This window comes from Tenebrio molitor, chromosome 4 (assembly GCF_963966145.1).
Source record: "Tenebrio molitor chromosome 4, icTenMoli1.1, whole genome shotgun sequence".
Lineage (NCBI taxonomy): Eukaryota > Metazoa > Arthropoda > Insecta > Coleoptera > Tenebrionidae > Tenebrio > Tenebrio molitor.
The window spans coordinates 1,566,545-1,583,440 of record NC_091049.1 but is presented as its reverse complement, the minus strand read 5'-3'; the positions used below and the strand labels follow the sequence as shown (position 1 = coordinate 1,583,440).

At 39.2% G+C, this 16,896-nt stretch overlaps 5 protein-coding genes across 6 annotated transcripts in view; all 5 read left to right on the top strand.

Moving 5' to 3' along the window:
• Positions 1-16,896, top strand: part of LOC138128776 (TWiK family of potassium channels protein 7-like) — a 261,082-nt gene that overhangs the window by 11,132 nt on the left and 233,054 nt on the right. The gene's annotated exons all lie outside the window — the stretch shown is intronic.
• On the top strand, positions 7,987-9,262 carry LOC138128142 (uncharacterized). The gene has a single exon (XM_069044324.1). The coding sequence runs from the start codon at positions 8,043-8,045 to the stop codon at positions 9,234-9,236; it is 1,194 nt and encodes a 397-aa protein (XP_068900425.1). The 5' UTR covers positions 7,987-8,042; the 3' UTR covers positions 9,237-9,262.
• LOC138128143 (uncharacterized) lies at positions 9,525-10,848 on the top strand. Its single transcript, XM_069044325.1, has one exon. The coding sequence runs from the start codon at positions 9,633-9,635 to the stop codon at positions 10,821-10,823; it is 1,191 nt and encodes a 396-aa protein (XP_068900426.1). The 5' UTR covers positions 9,525-9,632; the 3' UTR covers positions 10,824-10,848.
• On the top strand, positions 11,003-12,395 carry LOC138128144 (uncharacterized). The gene has a single exon (XM_069044326.1). It carries the CDS (start codon positions 11,180-11,182, stop codon positions 12,368-12,370), a length of 1,191 nt encoding a protein of 396 aa, XP_068900427.1. The 5' UTR covers positions 11,003-11,179; the 3' UTR covers positions 12,371-12,395.
• Positions 12,546-13,961, top strand: LOC138128141 (uncharacterized). Its single transcript, XM_069044323.1, has one exon. The coding sequence runs from the start codon at positions 12,743-12,745 to the stop codon at positions 13,934-13,936; it is 1,194 nt and encodes a 397-aa protein (XP_068900424.1). The 5' UTR covers positions 12,546-12,742; the 3' UTR covers positions 13,937-13,961.

Genomic DNA, 16,896 nt, shown 5'->3' with positions numbered 1-16,896 from the left:
TAAAATAGCCGAGTGAGAAGCGAGTTTCTGTCTGGAGCGGCCGATATTGGATTCCGGATATATTTTGACAGCTTATGCGTTTGTTACCGCCAAAATTGGCGGACAGGTGCGTTTTATTAGCCACTCACCGACTCGATTTTCCCCATTATATTTTAAATGCTTTGAGAAAATTTCCCCGGATGGAGATGGTCGCCGCGGTTTTATTCCTCCTCCAGAGCGGGGCTCTTCCGGCCATGAGCGACTCCGGAGTTGTAAAATTCTTAATGGCGGTTTTGTACTTGCAATAACGCCAGTTTAGCTCTCTTCTCCCAATTTGGCTTCTCACAATCGAGATGAAACATGTCTCATATTCGTATTTTTTTATTGCTAATATTGACGTAAAAATTTGTTTCTTCAATACAATCATGTCCTAAAGTACTCTCTTCTTGCCCCAGTAGATATTTTACCATTGTTGAAAGTTCGTTATTTCTTGCCTGAAAGTTTGTCGGTCGAATTCGGATAGGTTTTTAATAATCGGAAAGAAATTGTTATCTGACACAAAACCATGGAAATTTTTGTTGCTATTGATTTTTAGTGCAAACTGGGGAAATTCCGTTGTAGTTATTTGCATATCAAGATCGCGAAATCATTTTTTAACGTACCGAGAGAAAAATTGTCGCCGAGGCCGCTTGCGGCCGAGGCATGACAATCTCGAGGACGTTAAAGGTGTACACAATAAATCACTAAACTCTTTTATCTTGGCATTTTTTCTTGATGAGCAACTGAAATCTTACTCATTTATTAATATTTCTTCTGAAGACCTATCTGCTGGATTTGTTTCTTCAATACAATCATGTCCTAAAGTGCCCTATTCTTGCCCAGTAGATATTTTACCATTGTTGAAAGTTACGACTTCAATATCCATTCAATATCCAAACATATCTAGTCATTTTAATTTTCTAGCTCTTGAAAATACCCGACCAAATCCCACCCGTGCTCGAGATTTCCACAATTACATTTTTTGTGGAGATTATGCAAAAGAGTGAAGCCAATTTGCCACCTCCAATCAAATTTGGGGTTGTAGCGGTCCCCCCAGCGCCGTCGCCCCAAAATAAATATATTTTGTAGAGGTTTGTTTTTGTGACGTATGATTTATTCTGCAGGCAAAATAATGGCCGCACATATATCGTGGTGGTGTAATTTTTTATGAGACCACAGTGCCTGGAGGGTTTGTACAGCACGTTAAGTGACAAACGAGCGGGTTGCACTCTTGCGGATCATTTTTTCCGGGCGAAATCCGGTTCACACGTCTATTACTCCGTCGTTTGTAATTAGCGACGGCGAAAAAGACAGGTGAGTTCCCGGAGGAGGGAGACGGCCACTTGTCGACATTCCGGAAGCGTTCCGGGTCCCGGAGGGCGTGCCGCTTTTATACACTCCGGTCGGGATACCGCAGGATCGGTTTAACAATCGCTATTTTACACACGTGACGATAAATCACGGCACCGGAGGAGAATGCACAATTTTTAGACAAAACGTACGAGAATTATTTTGTCTGTTGGGCTCACTCATTAAAACTGACTGCTTTACGATGTCGTTATTCAAATTTATAACTGGCCATAATCCTTCTTGCATTTCCGGCTCAAGCTCAGGTGAGAAACTTTTAACGGCGACGCTCTTTGATTCATTTTGCAACAGAGTCTTCCAACCGTTTGTATTGATCGAAATTTAAATATCGGGGCCAGATATCGGTTTTTAAATGGAAGCTTTAGTTCATTCCGAAAAGGAAATGATCTCGAAACAACTGCATCCTTGGCCGTATGACATCCTTACGCCGGCCCTGAGGGTCGGAAATCAGGTGCCGCAACCGACCGGAAACTGCCTATGCCTAGCCAAATCTCTCTCTACTCCGATCCTGAACCTTAATTGGTCCATTCGTTGTCCAAGGACGCGATAGGAATCAACTGATCCTCGGTCAAGATCTCTTGATAGACGGCTCTGCTGAAGCCGACATTAATAAGACCGGAAAATAAACAGCCCGCACCAATGGAATATCTAATTCGCTCCATTTCTGGACGCGGATGCTACAGTAATTGGGTTATTTGTCAGTAAGATGCTAGCAGCGGGTCTCTATCAAGTGACCAACGGAAATCGACAAGTGCGTAACCGTTTTCAACATCACAAAGGCGTTTTAACAAGTTTTTACTATTTTTGTCTGTCTGCTTGAACCGGCTTAACTCGGAAAGTAACGGATTGGTTTTCTTCAAACAAAGATTACACCAAAGCTGACATTCACGATTGTGTTTTGCACTTTATTTCATCACTGTGTGACGCTAACGAGCTGCGCAGTGACGATAAATCCGGGTCAACATTATCTGAGCGGCTCGCGGGAGCGACGCTCGTGTTTTGTTCTAGCTACGTTCCAAACCTAAACGTCAAAAATTAATTTCTTATTTATCTCTTGGTTTGCTTTCTTTATAGTCTAGAAAGTACATTTTAAAATTGACAGACGCATTTGTGTAATAATAAACTAATTAATAACAACGGGTGTCCAAAAACTGGCTTGTCGTTACTTAACCCATACACCCTAAATTAAGCTTACGTTCAAAAATGCACAGGCTAGTCTAAACAGATTACTTTCTCAACACCCGTTACTTAATTGTCTTTCTAGATACGTTCAAAAATGGACAGGCTGCTCTAAACAGATTACTTTCTGAACACCCGTTACTAATTGTTCTGCTATCCATCTATATTTTTTCAGTGATTTCTTTAGCAAATCATATGGGACAAGGTTCTTGCTTCCCAATTGAGATGTTTTTTGCAGCTGGTTAGTTTTAAAATGTTGTTAATTTCCGATAGGGTGTAATCGTCAAATTAGGCAAGACCTCATAATGGGGTAATAATTGCCAATCTCCAACAATTTAATTGGAAGTTAAACTTGGGAGTTATGGCATGTTATCTACAGTTGGAAGTTTAGTGGAAACTAATAGCAACGATCATGAGCTTTGTCTGCCATATTATAGAGTATTGAACCAGTTATTGACATTTCCGATAAGCACAAGACACAAAGGAATTGTTTTTGCGCCATCGAGATAAATTAGAAGTAGAAGTAGCAGTTTTAAATAATTAGAAATTGATCCTGCGTAGAAAACGGCAGCAGATGCACCGCATTTAGATTCCGGTCGCAGCTCCTGGTTTGATTGAAATTCAAAAGCTATAAACACGATAAAGTCCCGTTTGGTTGTTGGTCAATAGACAGCAAGGAAGTCCATAAAGCGATTCTGCAAGGAGCGTCCTCCATCAAATTAAATTAAATTATGGGTGAGGAGTGGCTCAAAAACAAAGACTCGATAAAAATAAATGGGTTTGATCAAATTTATACGGTCCGTTTTTGACTTTATTCCGACAGTTTTCGTGCCTTTGATGTGCTATCTGCCCACTGGCCAAAGGATTTTGCATCTTGACCAGTGCGCACCAAAATGTTGGACGATTCGATTACTTAATTGGAATTAACAATTCGTGAGGGCATTTTAATTCTCTTAGCGCTCTCTTTCAAGATATCGAGGTACGCGGCCGCGCAAACAAGGATAATTCCATTAAAAGAAACCCATCCTTCTTGCCCGACCATCTCGCCTCGATCTTCTCAATAAACTAAATTAAGTTATTTGTTTTAGAAATCCGAGTTTGATTCACGATCACAGACACTTTCGATTTTGCTCGTTTCAGATTTGTTGTTGTATAGAATGGGTGAAGGGAATAATTAAGGAGGAAACTTGAGAGGGGATGTTAAGGATTCCAACTACAACTTCGCCATTTCGAGGCGATAGACACTTTGGGGGAGCTGCACGTCTGGAAATCAGCGAGAGACGCAAAAAATTCGAGTTTTTGTGATGTGCGCTAGTGTAACCCCATAAAATCCAAGGAATTCAGATCGTAATTGTTTTTAGGTTCTTGTTGATTATCTCGCAAACTAAGCGTTTTTGACCCCATATGTATTAAGAGTTTTATGCTTATTTTTGATCGTACAATCTGCCCTGAAAGTTTTTCGGTCGAATTCGGATACACCCTGTATATTTAAAATACAGGGTGTCTCTGAAATGCGCGGGAAAATTGTAACCACGAGCTACTAGGCTTCATGTAGAACTCGGAAAAAATATTTAAAAAATTCTATGTCAAAAAATAAAATGACATTTATTTTTTTAACTACAATTTTTTAAAATTGCTTTTAGTTTTCTACGTTGTCCTACAACCTCGTAGGTAAAATTTCGGCACATTTTAAAAATACACCCTGTATATCATATTTTATAAAATGTACGCCAATGCGAAGTAACTTCTAGGAAATATGCTTTAAAAGAAGGACCGCAAAATATAATACTGTAAATGCACGTTATAGAATTTAGTAGCTTTGTGCTCGTCCGTCAGTGAAATTAAACAATTTCAAAGCACTTCTTGCAAAAGTGGTTTCATCATTTCAAAATAACAAAATAACATGTAAAGCAAAGCCTTAAAAGTAGATTATATTCCATTTTAGAAAAAGTGCATTAAGTACCTTGAATTATTTGACCTGAAATATGATGCACAAGCTTTTTCATCTCATCTCTTTAGCCGTTCTTCTTTTGTCGCCGAGAAGCCAGCCAATTAGCTTTCACCTTGTCTTATTCCAGCTCGACTCCATCATAAATTCTATAAGTATCCGAAAATTGCAGGTATTGTTGGCGGTATTGTTCTTGAGTCTAATTAAAACTCCGGTCATGGCTTTTAGGTGGCAATTTAAGCGTTGTTAAACAGTTAATTAGAGCTGGTTTTATACGGACGTAATCTGTGCAGACGCGCTCTCTATACACATGTAACAAGTATTATAAGATTTAAATAAAGATATGACCGTTTTTGGTCGTTACTCTAACGATTATTGTCGTTATCTATGCAAATATGGTCGCTCCCGGAGTCGAATTTAATGTGCAAAAACTATGCACTTCGGAATAAGCGTCTCCATGCCCGGAGCCCCGTTGCGAAATTGTTTCACTCGTAAAATATCCAGAGATCCCGGGGGGAAAAATGCGGAAATTACGACAGGTGAACCTGGATAATTATTTCAGGTCCTGGAACTGGATTCCAGGAGAGTCGATAGTTCTTGCTTGGAATACAAGAGTCAAGTCCTAGATTAATTCGCACGGAAATAAAACTTACAAAACTACGTCAAGAAATATTTCAAGTACTGTTTTCTCAATTTCGTTGTAGGTCGTACAATTTTATTGCAGTTATAAAACTTTACGACCTACAACCAAATTGAGAAAACAGTACTGCTGTTGAAGTGTGTAAGAAAATGAAATTATTAATTGAACTGAAACAAATTAAAATCCCATGTTTTTTCTTATGGAGGTCCAAAATACACGTCAAGGTCATTTCTGTACAAAAGTACCAATAGCAGTCATGCATGGGATTCTTGACTATTTATTTTAGACAACTTTTAGACAATTACCATTAGGAGCTTGGTTTTTTTAATTTAAAAAGTTTCCAACAGCTCTCACGTTGCAGTTTTTATTACAAAAAAATCGCCATTTCCTGTGTGAAATTTTTATAATATGCATTTGAACAAGCTCGAGTTCTCTCCCGAATAGAAAGAGCAGAATGAAACGTTTATTAAAAAATGTATCAGATAGACATTTATCTTGACTCGCTCGGCTAGCACCATCTTGGGACCTCAAGGATATAACGGGAATATTCACAATTACATTTTAACACTGTTTTATCTGTGTTTTATTTTCAGTCCTTTCCTATCGAGGGAACGAGTTACCGTAATTTATATTACAATTTGTAGAGTAGATTGTGTTATGGTTTTTGTAAGCTTCTCGTTACGGTTGCCTTTTTAATCTAAATTCCACGTAAAATTATCAGCAACATTTTTTACACTTAAAAGATATATCCATTCATTCGATGCAGAACACAATCAAAGCTTTCCTCGAAATCTCTTTCAAATTAGACAAGAAAAACAAGACATGTTATGCATTGTGAACTAATTTATCTATTAATTACATTTCAGACTTTACAGCACGCCTGGCACAACGGCTTCGCGTGCAAACTTCACTCGCGTGCGGTAATAACGCCTATATCTCACTCGTTGCGTTAATAACTATTACAACCCGATATTTTTAAAAATCGGGTAGAAAATGACTGTTCAGAGTTGTTACTACTAGTTCTGTGCCAGGAAGACGAGAAAAATGGTTACATTCGTCAAAATAATTGATAATTAACGTAAAAATACTTTTTGAATTGTCAGTTCTCCGGCATCGTATTTAGTAGAAATTTAGGAATGAAGCCGTATCCTCGCCATTCAAACGAAGCTGAATTTTAGGTGTAAGGAAGTAGAATAATTCCGAGGTGCTGAGAGTTGATATTGGATATTGGTCGGCATAAATCAAATAATAATGTATTCGGTTTGGGTAACACAAGTGTTCGGATTTGGGGCATTCTGAATGCAATATTGACTCGTCGCCCAGTATTAAATCGGAGAATTGAAATCTGTCGGAAACGGAAGACGAACTTGGCTTAATGTCTCTGTTAAGATGAGACCCATTCCAGAAGCAAAATTACACAAAATCTGCAAATACAGAAGATTTCCACAAATTATACCCAACTATTTGTTCTTGTCGCGATTTTTGTTCGAAGCAAACGTCGTTAAAGTAAAAATTGGATAGTTCGCAGTCATTTGGGAGAACTCTCAGGGATTTTTGTGAGTAGTAAAAGGTAACTAACGTACTTTTTTCAATGTCCACTGGAGATTTCATCCATTTATCAAAGACTTTTAGCCGACGGTGTCAATCAAGTTTTAAGCTTGGACAGGAAAGTCTAGTTTTTAAATATTTTTTTTGTATAAAAGTGCTTTGCGAGCTAAAATCTATATATATAAAACTGAATATCTGTTTGTTTGTATATTTTGTATGCAAATCCACAGTTTTACTCCGATCTTGATGATATTTTGTACACTTGATCTTCAAAACAAGAAGAAAATTACTGTCTACTTTAATTTTACAAAAACCAACCCCTACTACCATTTTCAACCCTGTTAAGAAAAAAAATCAGTTTTTTCGAGTTGGAAATACCCTCACCTTCGCCGCTTCACCCCTATTTCATCCTCTGAGTATATCGTCACCTTCGCCGCTTGACACCCACAAAAAGCAACCCCTATTTTTTAAGCCTGTTAAGCACAAAAAAAGTTTTTTCGAGTTGGAAATCGCGTTTGCATGATATGTTCAGGTGTCATAGTTACATTTGGTTGTTTATAAAAGTAGCAATTTCGCAAAATGTGTTTGAATGATTGTGTTTTACCGGAAGATATCTTAAATGAAGCAGAACAAGCTTCAAACAGCTTAATACCGGAAAAATCAAAAGACAGGTATCTGAAATCAAACGAGACAATCAAACAATAGAAGGATCTAAATAAGGTTACAACTGAAAATAAAAGTGTTATATTGGCGTATTTTCATGAATTGGTAAGTGATCATAGTGTTAGTTTTTTATTGTATTGATCTTTTTGTTTATATAGTCGAAGAAAAAAGTAGTCCACAGTAAAGTTTTAATTATTCTTCGTAAAAAGACAAACTTCATAATGAAATTACTGCGTTTATCACAATACATGAAAGTAGAAACATAATTTTAAAACATTCTGAAATTTGCGGGCAAAGCCGCGGGTAAAAGCTAGTTATTAATAAAATGTCGCTAAAACGATGATACGCTAAGTGTTATAGTAAATAAAATAACAGCGAAAATGATTTTCAATTTTTGATATCTTATCGTTCAGATAATGTATTACATACACTTTCCGATAATCTGAATAATCCAGAATATGACATAAGCAGTTTTATTCACAAGTAATTACGACACAAATGAATAAGGCTTGACAAGGAGGATAGTCCACAGGCTTTTAGAGTGCTTGATAAGATTAAATCGTAATCGTAATAGCATGAATGACACTACATTTTAGAGAACATAAATTATCCAGGTGATATCGATAAATTGCATAAACCATTTGGCAAGCCCAATCGGTCAAACTGTGCATTGCAAGCATGAACTTAGAACAGATCAACAACATAGAGGACCTGGTCCCACTAGGTGAGAATAAGAAGATAGTGGACTGCAAGTTAAAACGCTTGACGGCAGTTGGTGACAATTATGGTAGTTTGATGTTGAGTGTTGACCTCACCATCAAGAGTCCATCTGGAAATGAAGAAATCCGCGCGGTCGCGAAGGCCATCCCACCTAACGAATTCATCCAGAAGATATTCAACACTCCGGTAACGTTCCGCAACGAAATCGCTTTCTACAAGAACATAGTTCCGCTGCTGCAAGACTTCCAAAGAGAACACGGTGTCAAGGAAGTGATCGACTTCGTCCCAAAGTACTACGGAAGCAGACTGAACAAGAACTGTGACGAGGGCGAGGTGGATAAAGACGCAGTCCTGCTTCTGGAAAATCTCAAGGTTGCAAACTACACAACCATGGAACGAAGAGAAGGGTTCGATTTGGACGCGGCCAAACTCATCATCACCAATATGGCAGTGTACCACGCGGTACCTTTGGCTCTCAAGATGGAAAAACCTGATGTTTTCGAAAAGGAAATCAAGCCGTACATGGCTCCGTGGAATCAGACGGAAGAAAATCGCCGAGCTGTCAGGACAAATGTGGAGAAATTGATTGACAACATAGAGGAACTCAAACCGCTCAAAGAACGGATTCTTAAAGGGTTCGATCATATTTTGTCACCGCAGGAAGAAGTTCGAGAACCTTTTGCAGTCATCGTCCATAACGACTGTTGGGTGAATAACTTTATGGTCAAACTGGAAAAGGACAAACCTGTGAAGAGTATGATGGTGGACTTTCAGATATTGTCCTACGGATCACCCGCCAGGGATATAGTTTTCTTTTTGTACAGCAGCGTCAAAAATGATGTTGTGGAAGAACACTACGACGACTTGATCAAGTTATATTACAAGACCTTCACATCAGTACTGGAACAGCTAAAGTGTGATACGACACCTTTCACTTTCAAAGCTCTTCAAAACGAGATCGACCACGAAGCCAAATTTTCACAGTTTGCACACGTGAGCTTCATGCTTTTCCCGATTTTTGCACCGGTAGCAGAAGAGCAAGATATCACCAAAATTGATATTTCAACCATAACACGGCACACAATTTCCGATGCTCACAAACAGAAATATATATTTGTTGTTAAGGAATTTATAAAAAGAAACTGGATTTAAATGTAATAGATTGTTTTTCCACACAATATTGAGTTTTATCTTGTACATTACCATTTTTATTTACTGATAAATGTGACGGTTACTGCGATAGGAATCTATTGCTCCATTCAAAAAATTCCTCTTCTTTACGACTATCATTTCAATTTTTGAACAGAACCTAAATTTGTGTTTGTTCGGATAATCTCAGACAAAATGGTAGTACTGCCTGGGATGGGTCTCGACAACTTGGAACAAGAACCTGAAGGAGGTAAGGCACATGAGAAAGGGACAGGCTTCAAAGGTTCTTGATAAGATTAGATCGTGACATTTCAGATAACTTAAATTATCCAGGTGGGATCAATAAATATCATAAACAATTTGGCGGCGCGTCAGTTAGTCAAACTGTGCATCGCAAGCATGAACTTGGAACACATCAACAACATAGAAGATCTCATCCCGCTAGATGAGACTAAGAAGATAGTGGATCGCAAGATAAAACGCTTGACGGCAGTTGGTGAAAATTATGGTAGTTTGATGCTGAGTGTGGACCTCACCATCAAGACTCCAACTGGAAATGAAGAAATCCACGCGGTCGCGAAGGCCGTCCCACCTAACGAATTCATCCAAAAGGTATTCAACACTCCGGTGACGTTCCGCAACGAGATCGCTTTCTACAAGAAGGTAGTTCCGCTGCTGCAAGGGTTCCAAAGGGAACACGGTGTCAAGAAAGTGATCGACTTCGTCCCAAAGTACTACGGAAGCAGACTGAACAAGAACTGTGACGAGGGCGAGGTGGATAAAGACGCAGTTCTGCTTCTAGAAAATCTCAAGGTGGCAAACTACACAACCATGGAACGCAGAGTAGGATTCGATTTGGACGTGACCAAACTCATCATGACCGATTTGGCACAGTTCCACGCGGTACTTTTGGCCCTCAAGTTGAAAAAACCTGATATTTTCGAAAAGGAAATCAAGCGATGCTTGACTCCGTGGAATCCGCCGGAAGATGCGAACCAAAACACGAAAGCACAAATTGACAAATTGATCGACGACATCGAAGAACTCAAACCGCTCAGAGAACGGATTCTTAAAGTGTTCGACAACAGCATAAGGTCGCAAGAAGCTCGAGAACCTTTCGCAGTCATCACCCATAACGACTGCTGGGTGAATAACTTCTTGGTCAAACTGGAAAATGGCAAACCCGTGAAGAGTATCATGGTGGATTATCAGATAATGTCCTACGGATCACCAGCCGGGGACATAGTTTTCTTTTTGTTCAGCAGCGTCAAAAACGATGTCGTGGAAGAACACTACGACGACTTGATCAAGTTATATTACAAGACCTTCACATCAGTTCTGGAACAGCTAAAGTGTGATACGACACCTTTCACTTTTAAAGCTCTTCAAAAAGAGATCGACCACGAGGCCAAATATTCACAGTTTCAACACCTGAGCTTCATGCTTTACCCAATTTTTGCACCGGTACCAGAAGAGCAAGATATCACCAAAATTGATATTTCAACTATAACAGGTCACACAGTTCCCGATTCACACAAACAGAAATATGCGTTTGTTGTTAAAGAATTTGTAAAAAGAAACTGGATTTAGATGAAATAGATTGTTTTCCTTTACAGCATTGACTTTTATCTCGTACGTTTCCTGATAATTTCCAAAACATTCCGTTTTTACTGATACGTGCGATAGCAATATATTTCTGCATTCAAAAAAATTCCTCCTCTCCACGACTATTATTTATTTTAATCTTTGAACGGAATCTAAATTTGTGTTTACGCGGCTTATCTTAGACAAAGGAACCTGAAGCAAGTAAAACACACGAGAAAGGGAGAATAGTTCACAAGCTTCAAGGGTTCTTGAAAAGATTAGATTAAATTACCCAAGTGGGATCAATAAATATCATAAAAAGTTTGGCGGCGCGCCAATTAGTCAAACTGTGCATCGCAAACATGAACTTGGAACACATCAACAACATAGAAGATCTCATCCCGTTAGGTGAGACTAAGAAGATATTGGACCGCAAGATAAAACGCTTGACGGCAGTTGGTGAAAATTATGGTAGTTTGATGTTGAGTGTTGACCTCACCATCAAGAGTCCAACTGGAAATGAAGAAATCCACGCAGTCGCGAAGACCGTCCCACCTAACGAATTCATCCAAAAGATATTCAACACTCCGGTGACGTTCCGCAACGAAATCGCTTTCTACAAGAACATAGTTCCGCTGCTGCAAGACTTCCAAAGGGAACACGGTGTCAAGGAAGTGATCGATTTCGTCCCGAAGTACTACGGAAGCAGACTGAACAAGAACTGTGACGAGGGCGAGGTGGATAAAGACGCAGTTCTACTTCTGGAAAATCTCAACGTTGCAAACTACACCACCTTGGAACGGAGGGAAGGCTTTGATTTGGATGTGGCCAAACTCATCATCACCGATTTGGCACAGTTCCACGCGGTACCTTTGGCCCTCAAGTTGAAAAAACCTGACGTTTTCGAAAAGGAAATCAAGCCGTACATGGCTTCGTGGAATCCGCCGGAAGAAACGCACCAAAAGAGGAAAGTACTAATTGACAAATTGATCGACGAAATCGAAGAACTCAAACCGCTCAGAGAACGGATTCTTAAAGGGTTCGACAACAGCAGGCTGCCGCAAGAACCTCGAGAACCTTTTGCACTCATCACCCATAACGACTGTTGGGTGAATAACTTCTTGGTCAAACTGGAAAAGGGCAAACCCGTGAAGAGTATGATGGTGGACTATCAGGTATTGTCCTACGGATCACCCGCCAAGGACATTGTTTTCTTTTTGTTCACCAGCGTCAAAAATGATGTTGTGGAAGAACATTACGACGATTTGATCAAGTTATATTACAAGACCTTGATATCAGTTCTGGAACAGCTAAAGTGTGATACGACACCTTTCACTTTTGAAGCTCTTCAAAAAGAGATCGACCACGAGGCCAAATATTCACAGTTTCAACACGTGAGCTTCATGCTTTACCCAATTTTTGCACCGGTACCAAAAGAGCAAGATATCACCAAAATTGATCTTTCAACCATAATGGGTCATACAATTTCCGATGCTCATAAACAGAAATATGCGTTTGTTGTCAAAGAATTTGTAAAAAGAAACTGGATTTAGATGAAATAGATTGTTTTCCTTTACAGTATTGACTTTTATCTCGTACGTTCCCTGATAATTTCCAAAAGATTCCGTTTTTACTGATACGTGCGATAGCAATATATTTCTGCATTCAAAAAAATTCCTCCTCTTCACGACTATTATTTATTTTAATCTATGAAGAGAATCTAAATTTCTGTTCGGTCAGCTTATCTTAGACAAAGGAACCTGAAGGAGGTAAAACACATGAGAAAGGGAGAATAGTTCACAATCTTCAAGGGTTCTTGAAAAGATTAGATTGCGTGATATATAATTTAAATTACCCAAGTGGGATCAATAAATATCATAAGCAATTTGGTGGCGCGTCCATTAGTCAAACTGTGCATCGCAAGCATGAATTTAGAACACATCAACAACATAGAAGATCTCATCCCGTTAGGTGAGACTAAGAAGATAGTGGACCGCAAGATAAAACGCTTGACGGCAGTTGGTGAAAATTATGGTAGTTTGATGTTGAGTGTTGACCTCACCATCAACACTCCAACTGGAAATGAAGAAATCCACGCGGTCGCGAAGACCGTCCCACCCAACGAATACATCCAAAAAATATTCAACACTCCGGTGACGTTCCGCAACGAAATCGCTTTCTACAAGAACATAGTTCCGCTGCTGCAAGACTTCCAAAGGGAACACGGTGTCAAGCAAGTGATCGATTTCGTCCCGAAGTACTACGGAAGCAGACTGAACAAGAACTGTGACGAGGGCGAGGTGGATAAAGACGCAGTTCTGCTTCTGGAAAATCTCAATGTTGCAAACTACACAACCTTGGAACGAAGAGAAGGCTTCGATTTGGACGCGGCCAAACTCATCATCACCGATTTGGCACAGTTCCACGCGGTACCTTTGGCCCTCAAGTTGAAAAAACCTTACGTTTTCGAAAAGGAAATTAAGCCGTATATGGCTTCGTTAAGTGAGCCGGAGGAAGGTCGTCAAACCATGAGGGCACAAATAGAAAAATTGATTGACGACGTAGAAGAACTCAAACCGCTGAAAGAACGGATTCTTAAAAAGTTCAACAATACTTTCACACCGCAAGAAGAAGTTCGAGAACCTTTTGCAATCATCGTCCATAACGACTGTTGGGTGAATAACTTCTTGGTCAAACTGGAAAAGGGCAAACCCGTGAAGAGTATGATGGTGGACTATCAGGTAATGTCCTACGGATCACCCGCCAAGGACATTGTTTTCTTTTTGTTCAGCAGCGTGAAGGATCATGTTGTGAAAGAACACTACGACGACTTGATCCAGTTATATTTTAAAACCTTCACATCAGTACTGGAACAGCTAAAGTGTGATACGACACCTTTCACTTTTAAAGCTCTTCAAGAAGAGATCGACCACGAAGCCAGAAATTCACAGTTTGCACACGTGAGCTTCATGCTTTACCCAATTTTTGCACCTGTACCAGAAGAGCAAGATTTCACCAAAATTGATATTACAACCATAATGGGTCACACAATTTCCGATGCTCATAAACAGAAATATACGTTTGTTGTCAAAGAATTTATCAAAAGAAACTGGCTTTGAATGAAATAAATCGTTTTCCCTCACAGCATTGACTTTTATCTTGTACATTCCCCCATAATTTCCAAAACATTCCGTTTTTATTTACTTCACAACTATCATTTTAATCTTTGAACAGAATCTAAATTTGTGTTCAGTCGGTTTGAACACCTCAAAACTGCGTCATATGCAGAAGGTGCGTTTTGATTGGCCGCATCTGACTTAGTCATAGGACTTAAAAAATTGATTGTAATAAAGCCACACTTGTTATCCACATTATGACTGATCTGATTATTATCAACGATGAGGCACATTGTCTGTTTTATCAAATAACTGTGACCTGTGAAAATTGTAAAATACTTGATAAGATAGTGCAAATAAACCATCAGAAAATGATTTAACTAAAGGATTAAGCACATGAGGTGCTCTTCAGTTCTGGCAAAAGATCAGGAGGGGATGTCAGCACAATTACAAGAAGTTCCTGAAGGACTTGGCACAAGAGGTATTCTTCAGTTTTACTAGAGGGAGAAGCAAGAGCTAGTAGTGACGTCATAACATGGAGTTTTCTTTATGAAGAAATGATAATGAAGAATCTCACCGAGGCATCTTTGTTATGCTTAAAATCCTCGGCCATCTGGTGGTGGTCTGGTAGTATCAATTTGTCAATTGATTTGACAGAAGACAATGATAAGAATCTGACACATCTACACTCACACACACACAGGCACACAACTTCTTTGTTGAAAGAACTTTTTCTTGTGTTTTTTAGAAAATCGCAAAACTCTCCACAATTTGTTGACAACTGTTGTCATGGCCACAAACACGCACCTAGCAACCGTTGTCATGCATGACAATTATGTAAATAAATGGTTTCTGAATAGTGCAATTAGTCCCCAAATGAAAAATACAAAGGAATAAGTATGTAAAAGGTTTTATCTCCGGTTAAAAACAATGTTACTTTTAAAAGCCCGAAGTCTGGAACGGCGCACTCGAAATCAATTACTACACCTAATCCATTTAACGAACAAACTTTGCCCTCCGCTACTAATTTATTACTTGTACTAGTAACGATTCGGAGAGCACGGAATTGTCACATTCTGCACCGTTTTGTCTGCAGTTAAAGCTTCGCAAAAAGAACAAACAATAATTGTACACGATATGACTGCAACCGCTTTGGCGACAGAAGTGGAAGTGCAGAAATCGCTTTCCGTCCAATTTAGATTAAAAATCGTTAAGCTCCAGAGAGTATGAGAGCGAAGTTTTTGTTAAATGGGAAGATTGATGGTTCGGAGTGGTATCTGAATGGAGATATGGCCACTGCAGTGAGTCTACTTTATGTTTGCAAGTTTAAGGAGGTTATCCTATTCGGTTAAAGTTGGAGTGAAATATCGGAAGAGAATTAAATTTAAATGTAAAATTTCAAGATGTTATCCGGGAAATCGCGGTGCTTTGTAATCTGAAAGCGCAGCAAATGGAACAAATCGAAACAAAAATAACGACCTGCCACGGGGTAATTAGTAACCGGAGAAGGAAGGAGGAGGAAATGGTAAAAATGAAAATAAAAGTGGGGGACGAAGGAAACAAACAAATATTGCAAGGGGTGGGTCAACACGGTTATATTTAGTTCTAGGGAAATATTAGTAATTGCAGCAAAGCGATTTGATTTGGTTAAAGAGAATTTTAGTTGAACTTCGTTTGAACACTTTGTGTTGGTCCCAACATGACCCTTAAAACACAAAGCTTATTATTTGACTGTGCACTGATATTTCTGATATTTACAGTTAAAGGAAAACTTGAATGTGTACAAATAAACAAGAGTTTGGAACAGTTAGCTAGTATCAATAAATAACAAGGCGAATCTTTGTCCTTTGTATTTATTTTCATTATTAAACAAAGAAATTTGCATGACTTTTTCGCTTGAAGGTGGTTCCGTCACTGCCCTCTTTTCTTAGGGAAATATTTCTCTTTTTTTCAATTCATTAATCAATGCGAAAATGTTGTTCAAATTTGGTCTCGAAGAAGAGCATTGTCTTTTCGTCCAGCTCGCTTTTACGGAGCCGCAGTCATTTTTGTAGAGAGAGAGGAAAGAGTGAACGGAACGACTATGTTTAGAGCGTGAACGAAAGAGAACGATTTTCGGAAAAGGAAAGGATACATCTTTTATTCCCCCCGAAAAGGGGGCGGGAAGATTCGGGATGGGTACAGAAGGAAGGTGGTAGGTTCTGAGAAGTTGAGACTGACCCAGCATTCTCCTTATCTGTGATACGAGACATACTACAATGTGATGGTGTGGAGAAACTTTTGAAAAAAACCCACACCTGGTCAGGCGTCACCGGGGTTAGAACCCGGGACCTTCCCAATTTAAAGTGGCGCGCTAAGCGCTTGGCCACTGTACCGAGTACAGTAAAAATAGAATTTATTTTCAATACTTGAAACCATTAGAATTTAATCATTACTTTTACAGACTTTATTCAAATTTGGTTAATCGTTTTTGAGGACTAAAATTCTAAGATTATTTAGCAAAAAGCTGTTTTCGTTAGCAGTTTGTGTGAAAATATACGTTGCATTACGGCACATAATTAACGTAGAACTCTCTCGCCTTCCACTTTGGCAACCCATCTTTCACGTAGCAATTTTATGCAGCGCATTCTTGGCCCGAATGAGTGCTAAGTGCTCATTTTTTGTCGAATCTTGTGGAGCGACGGTCCAGATCTCGATGGTAAGTCGGTCGTAAATTAGATCCGTTCCAGGAAAGTAACCGCACAAGTTTCCGTAATCCGCGAGTAAAATCATAAGTGACGTTAGCACACAATGTGTTGGTCCACTCCACTCTATCCCGTCCTCGAATAAATCCCCTAAACGTCCCCAGATTAAAACCAAGTGAAGAGGAATTATCAATTACTCCGGTCGTATTCAGGCGCAATCCGGGCCCGCGACAAATTGAATTTTTCCACAAATTGTTTCATTTTATGCACCATAAATCC